This window comes from Oculina patagonica, chromosome 6, assembly GCF_052425735.1.
Source record: "Oculina patagonica isolate OP01 chromosome 6, crgOcupat, whole genome shotgun sequence".
Lineage (NCBI taxonomy): Eukaryota > Metazoa > Cnidaria > Anthozoa > Scleractinia > Oculinidae > Oculina > Oculina patagonica.
Window position 1 is genome coordinate 2727869 of NC_135763.1, and position 6900 is coordinate 2734768.

The 6900-nt window shown below is 37.8% G+C and overlaps 1 protein-coding gene across 1 annotated transcript in view; it reads left to right on the forward strand.

Annotated features, from left to right (window-relative positions):
- Positions 1-36: 36 nt before the first annotated feature.
- The window catches only part of LOC144657435 (dehydrodolichyl diphosphate synthase complex subunit DHDDS-like), a 7478-nt gene continuing 614 nt past the window's right edge, over positions 37-6900 (forward strand). Inside the window, exons 1-7 of the mRNA XM_078517780.1 lie at positions 37-293; positions 1980-2122; positions 2496-2612; positions 3597-3698; positions 4408-4522; positions 5148-5255; positions 6421-6900. The exon at positions 6421-6900 is cut by the window's right edge and continues 614 nt beyond it. Of these exons, the coding sequence (XP_078373906.1) occupies positions 111-293; positions 1980-2122; positions 2496-2612; positions 3597-3698; positions 4408-4522; positions 5148-5255; positions 6421-6783 (1131 nt within the window). The 5' untranslated portion in view covers positions 37-110 and the 3' untranslated portion in view covers positions 6784-6900. The remainder of the gene's footprint in view (positions 294-1979; positions 2123-2495; positions 2613-3596; positions 3699-4407; positions 4523-5147; positions 5256-6420) is intronic.

The following is a 6900-nucleotide window of genomic DNA, read 5'->3' on the forward strand; positions in this document are numbered from 1 at the left end:
TCATAAAGAACGCAGCGCGCATGCTCACACGGCATCGATTTCTGAAATCGTGACCGGCCGGCACATATCTTTTTGTTGTGAACGATATCGGGGAAAAATACATTTTTAGTATGTCCTGGTTTAAGGAAGAAAGGAAGACCTCGTACATCAGGTCTTTCTGTAATAGTGTCATCAAGTCCGGCCAGATTCCTAAACATGTGGCGATTATTATGGACGGGAATAGAAGATTCGCCAAGAAAGTGAATTGCGGACGTTCAAAAGGACATGAAAAAGGCTTTGAAAAGCTAACAGAGGTACGTGGCTCCCTGCACATTTTTTTGTCTTTCGAAGCCTTTAGCTTCGTTAGTTTTCCTTTATAGCGAGCGCTAATATAATAGAGTAGATGTAATACATTTTTATTTAATACTTTTCTATAAATAAGCTTACGTTTCGCGTAAGCTTATAATGCAGCTTTATAGGACTGTTGCAATTTCAGTCGTACGCTGAAAAACTTTTTCTTCTTTTTTTTTTAATGACGAAGATCAAAGTACACATGAAAAAAACATTTAAATGTAGACATAAAAATTGAAATCCATGTGAGTGCTCAGAAGTCTATCAACACGAAATAATGATAGAGTAATATGACTGCAGTAATATTGTTGAAAATAATGGTGCCAGTCCTTTCTGTAAGTGTGACATGCATGTAATCAAATTACTGCAGCTAATGATTGCATCAGTTGCATGTAAAGCTAATACACACTATATAAGGTGACTTTCTTGTGGCAGCCTTCATCTGTTAAACTCAACGCAGGTTCAGGTAATTTTCACAGGTGTTTAATAACATGTTTGATTCTTCCTTGGGTAGTAAATAATAAAGATGGTACCGATTTTAGAGCTCGGCCATGGGTTCGATTCCCGGGGGGGGGGGGGGGGGTCGGGGACTCAGATTTTTTCTTTGTCCCACGCTTGTGTCATGTAGAATAATTTCTTCACTATGTTTGATTCTTCCTTGGCCGGGTACTGAATAATTGGTGTACCAATTAATTAGTCAGATCAGTCACCAGTGACAGGGAACTCCATTATTTTGAAAGCATAAAGGGTGGTACTGCTGTATGAAGGAGGGGGAGGGGGGGATAAATGGACCAACAGATCAGCAGATTTTGAAAATAATTTCCCCCAAATTTCGACAATCAAAAGAAATGCTTTTTTGATAAGAGTAAGGATTCACTGCATGTCGCAAAATGGTAACTCTCGGGACATGTTTATATCTGTGCTCTTAGCTCTCCTCATGTTACAAATACTGAACAACTCAAAGGTAAAAAACCTTTGCTGGTTTAACCACAAAACACATCAAAATTCCAAAACTCCCTCCACTGAAATAATTTTTCTTTACAGTCAACTCTCTCTAAGACGGACACGTTCGGGACCGGCCGCAACTGTCCGTCTTAGAGAGGTGTCCGTCTTGTAGAGAGTCGAGGAAACATAACGCCAGAAATTTTGAGATAATAGAGCTAAACCTATGCACAATGAATACACTTCTGTTTTGAGACCGTTTAAAGTCACCTTCTTTAACAAAACCTCCAACTTGGGACATCAATAATATCAGAAAATTGACTTGTTTTTTCATTACAATCGATAATTCACTGCTTCACGTAAACAGAGCAGCTTCATTGTTTTTGGTTAGTAAGCTTGATATAAGTGTATCCTTAGGGCACTGACTAACTTTGCTTTAGCGATATGAAGTTTGGAAGTATTTTCACTAATAAAACATGATAAAAAACACGTCTTTAGTGTCCGTTTATGATTCCAAAGTGTCCGTTGTCCGTCTTAGAGAGGTGTCCGTCTTATAGGGAGTTTGGTTACAGTAAAATGACTGAAAAACGACAGGGACCATCACCAGGTGTCCGTCTTATGGAGGTGTCCGACTTATAGAGGTGTCCGTTAAGGGAGAGTTGACTGTATTCCAAATACCACAGTCAAATTTATTTCTCTTGTCACAGGTTCTTGAATGGTGCTTTGATCTTGGCATACCTGAAGTAACAGTCTATGCTTTCAGTATTGAAAACTTCAAACGCTCGAAGGATGAAGTTGATGGACTCATGGAGCTTGCCAAGCAAAAATTTGACAAATTAATGGAAGAAAAGTAAGTACATGTAAATCCTTAAAAATCACCAACAAACAACTACTTTTTTACCTTAGTGCTTTTTTTAAGTTTTTATTTTAATTTTTAAATCAAGCTTGGAAGTTGGGGGCGTGGCTTATCTACGAGTGCGGCTAATACACGAGTCTTTACAGTATCCGTCCAAAACTACAAGAATTGACCCATTTGCGCATTACTGGGTTAGCCTGTAAAAATCTAATTATCAGCTTACAATATTGAAATTTTTACAAAATGTCAGTTAACCCTGGTTGAAATACATGTCCAGCATGCAGTCATCTACCCCTGCAACAATGTATTTCTTAGTACGATATATTCATAAGATCATTTTTCATCATAAGACCATTTTTCTTTGCAGAGAAATGATACAAAAACATGGAGTTTGTGTCCGGGCTCTTGGTGATCTCACCATGTTACCAGAGGATTTACAGAGATCAGTTGCAAAAGTTGTCAAGTTTTCACAGAACAATACCAAGTAAGTTAAAGTGTGGAAATAATATTTTACCTTCAAATTATAAACACAACATACATTATAAATGTGTATGGAGCCTTAATAAAATAATGATTCTATTGAGTTACAGCTGTCACTAATTTGTACAGTGTACAAATCATATTGCATATAATTGCCACATATTTTTGCAATTCAATTCTCTGGTCCAGGGCTCAAAATAACGGCCAGTCAATGGGCAATGTCCGTCCTGATTGGGGACTTGAATGGTCAAACGTTCATCTTGCCGGTCATGTTGTCGGGTCACAAGTCGATAATATTCACTTTAAAATCAAATTACATTCTGCATCAAATATCTTCTTGCCATAAAAGCAAATGAAAATAGAATAGGAAAAATAAAAACTATTGAACAGGATATAAACTAAGGAAATTTTAAAACTTTAAACTTTTTGTAAAGAATGTGGACCTATACATGTAGATATATAACGAACAATTCATTCAGCAAAAGATAGATTCTGGACACTGCAACAGCAATCTAACTTTGACAGTCAACAGTGTCATTGCTTGTAGCAAAAAAATAATTTATTTAGGGAATGTTATTTCTATGGTGTGGGTGTTTTTTTTCTACATATCTTTGATAATTTTGGAAAATTACATGTTGCATTTTTTGTCTGAGCAGAAATGAGGTATGGCTAGCTAAAATGAATTTGACCAGTCTTTGTGTCCAGAGACTCTTTGGAAATTATTTCCAGCCCTGTTGTCAGTCATATAGAGACTTGCATGTGTTGTGGTTCAACTTTTCTACTTGGTACAATCTAAATCTAGTATTTTCCCAAAGGAAAATACTAATAAAATTGTACCAAGGGTAGTCAATTAAACCACAACCGGCAACTTACATTTAGAAGACACAATTAACTGTAAATGTGTAATTTTTTGGTGCATCAAGATGAAATAAATATAAAATCAAGGCATATTTTGTTATTGCTTTAACAGTAAGTTTTATTTCTTCAGAGCGACTTTAAATGTATGCCTAGCATACACATCAAGACACGAAATATCCAACGCTGTAAAATCCATGGCTGAGGGTGTTGAACTTGGCTTAATAAAACCAAGGTAAGAATTCATAATCTGTTCTAGAGTCTGATGGTTTATCAGAGTCAGCACTTACAACTGTACTTAATGCAGTTTTCGTAGTATGAAGTAAATGCAGGGGTAATGCTGCCAACCAATAATCAATCAATCAAAATCAAATTTATTTCCCCCTTGAAGCTGACGGGGCTGACTTAGCCCCAAGCAAAACATATGCTAATTATTATTATACCCTCCATGGATGGGCAGTTAGTCCATGCATATGGCACTGTTGTAGTACACCCCATATTTCCTTGGTGCCTCCACATTGCTACTACTGTTACCTCAAAGACCTCATGGGTTGAGAGATTGAGTGGCACTCTGAGAGTAAAGTTTCTTTCCTTAAAACATAATGTTGCATTAGAATAGTGGTTAGGACCAAGCCAAGGCTTCTTAACAGCACACTAACAGTTATGCCATACAGAGAGTACATGTACAGTTGTATGACTTGAGGGTTGCACTACCTTGTACCAGGAGCCCTGATGTTCCTTCTCCACTGTGTCTTGTCTGGCTATCACTCCTATGGTGTACATGTACTGTTCTTGACTTTATTTTGAAGTTTATTGTCTTAATCCAAACATTTTTTGCATCTTATAACCTTTGACAGCAATTTCAGGTTAAGTAAAATTTCTCCTCCACTTCTAATACTGTAGAATGGAGTTTATTTAACATGTCGAATTTTCTATCTTCACAGTGATGTCAGTGAGTCACTGTTAGAGAAGTGTCTCTACACTTCGCATTCTCCACACCCAGACATTTTAATAAGAACATCAGGAGAGGTGCGATTTAGTGATTTCCTCTTATGGCAGGTGTGTAATTATTTTTTATTTTATTTTAACTTCCTCTTTTCTCTTACTTGTAGAACAATATTACTAAAAGGATGATTCAATATTTTGTGCAAATATTTAAATATCATGACATGTTTAATTATTGAGTTTGGCCATGTGTTTCATATGTAATTCTCAAACTCATAAACAAAGGAAATCATAACCGTAAAGGAGGTTTGGATACCCAGTCATTATGTTCATTGATTGAAATGATATATCAAACACTCAAGACAGTGTTTCATCGGCTATCCTAACTCCTTTAATTTTGTCGAAAAAACTCTGCTGTGCATCATACCCTCTTCTCAGTGTTTGCATATCCTGATGATACACTGTCTCTTGTATTTGATATATTACTTGAAGCAGGCAGTAAAACAGCTTAAGATAAACTGGCCACCAGCTCAAATCTAGTCTAATTATCCCTTACCTTACCTTGTACAAAACTTGAGACCATCAGTGCAAATCACAAGAGTAGAAATCACAAAAAGATAGTCAACGATGTCAAACTAATATTAGATGCGGGGGGAGGGGGATGTTTGGGAAAACTTCATGCCGATCAGTTTCTGTATTAATATTGTGAGTCTCATTTCTGATTTTATTTTGGTTGCAGTGCTCCTATTCCTGTTTGTCATTTCTTAAAGTTTTATGGCCTGAGTTTTCTGTGTGGGATTTCTATGGTGCCATTCTTTCATTTCAGTGGAATTACAAAACTTTTAAGGTAGGTTACTGTTGTTACCAGTTGCACTAACCATTGTAGTATGTTCTGTTCTTTAAAAAATGTTGTACACAGAAAGAGTTTACACCTTGGAAGAAAATTGAGTAAAACTAAGAAACAAAACTTGTATGGTATTAACATGTACATTGTGTGTGCTATGTTAGCTGAAAGAAATAATTATGGTACGGACCATGAGGGTAGTGTGTCTCATTTTCTGTAATGGGGTATCTGCTAAAGAGAGGTGTCCACTTTAGAGGAATGACCACCTCAGAGAAGTGGTCACTTTAGTGAGGTGTCCATGTAAGAGAGGTGTCATCTTGATGGGTGTCCAATTAAAGTAAAACAAGGTGTCCAGTGAATGGGAATTGGATGTCATTGATATATGACTGTGCCTTTTTCGCCTATCACTGGCCACATATCCAAAGAGTTCTCTTACAGTGAACAACATTTCTATTCTGGGCAGCCTCGAGGTGTGAACACATCATATCATTTCAATCCCACGGAATATATATACTAGTTATGCAACGCTTTCGAGTGGTATACTATGGAATATCCCACGAGTCACTTGTATTTTCTCGGTGTACACACAAGCCTTTAGGCGAGTGTGTATACCAAGAAAATACAAGTGACAAGTGGGATATTCCATAGTATACCACGAGAAAGTGTTGTGTAACTATTTTATACCATGCCATAGAAAATAAGCTTACTAAATTTCGTCGAGAATAAGATCGCAGCGCACGATGGGAAGGTTGAGTTGAATACCATCGAATATACAACGGCTTTCCTGAATTCTGATTGGCTGTATTTTCTATGGCATGGTATAAATATGCATCATCCGTGGTTAACCACGTTCACATGACAAGAATGTCAAAAATGCCTCACACTAAGGAGAGGGAGGGTGGTATTCAAATTTCAGTTCTTACCCAAGGGGACAGAAGGAGTAAAATGGGAACTGGGATTTGCCTTTTTTTTCACTGGGAAAAATAGGATTTGGGGCACGGGGGCTGGGAATCACCAACCAAAAAATGGGAGTGGAACTGAGATTTGGGCAAAACATAAGCTGGGCAATGGGATTTGAGCAAAATTTGTGCTGGGAAATGGGATTTATATTACCCTCTCTGGACCCTCTTACTGGAGATCTAATTGAAGTCGTTTATAACCTTTGTAGGAAGCTACTGATAGTAATACAAGAAAGCAGTCACAAACCGAGTTGGAATGGGAACTACAGTGTGTTTTGGATGAAATGGAGGAAGAATCTGCCTTCGTCGCCAATGGAAACGGTCACGTGCCGAACACGAGAACAACATGTGAACAGAACGGTTCTGTGACAGATGACATTTCTCCAACAAATGGTCACCACACGCCCCAAACGGGCATGCGTAATTCTAAAGAACTGCTGACCAAGCCTCGTATACAACAGAGACTACAGGCGCACAGAGAATCAAAGCAGTCAAGAATAGACAAATTCCTTGCGCATTTGGACAACAAGCAAAAGCAATATTTAGAAAATATCTGCCCAAAAGTTCATTAAGAAGCAGTCAGGTCAAATATTGCGTACTCTTCTCAAGAGACTTGTCTTGAAGCGCTTACATGTAAGACGTAGCGACCAAAGGTCGCAAAACCGGTTGATGTAGAGTGGGCTAGGCGG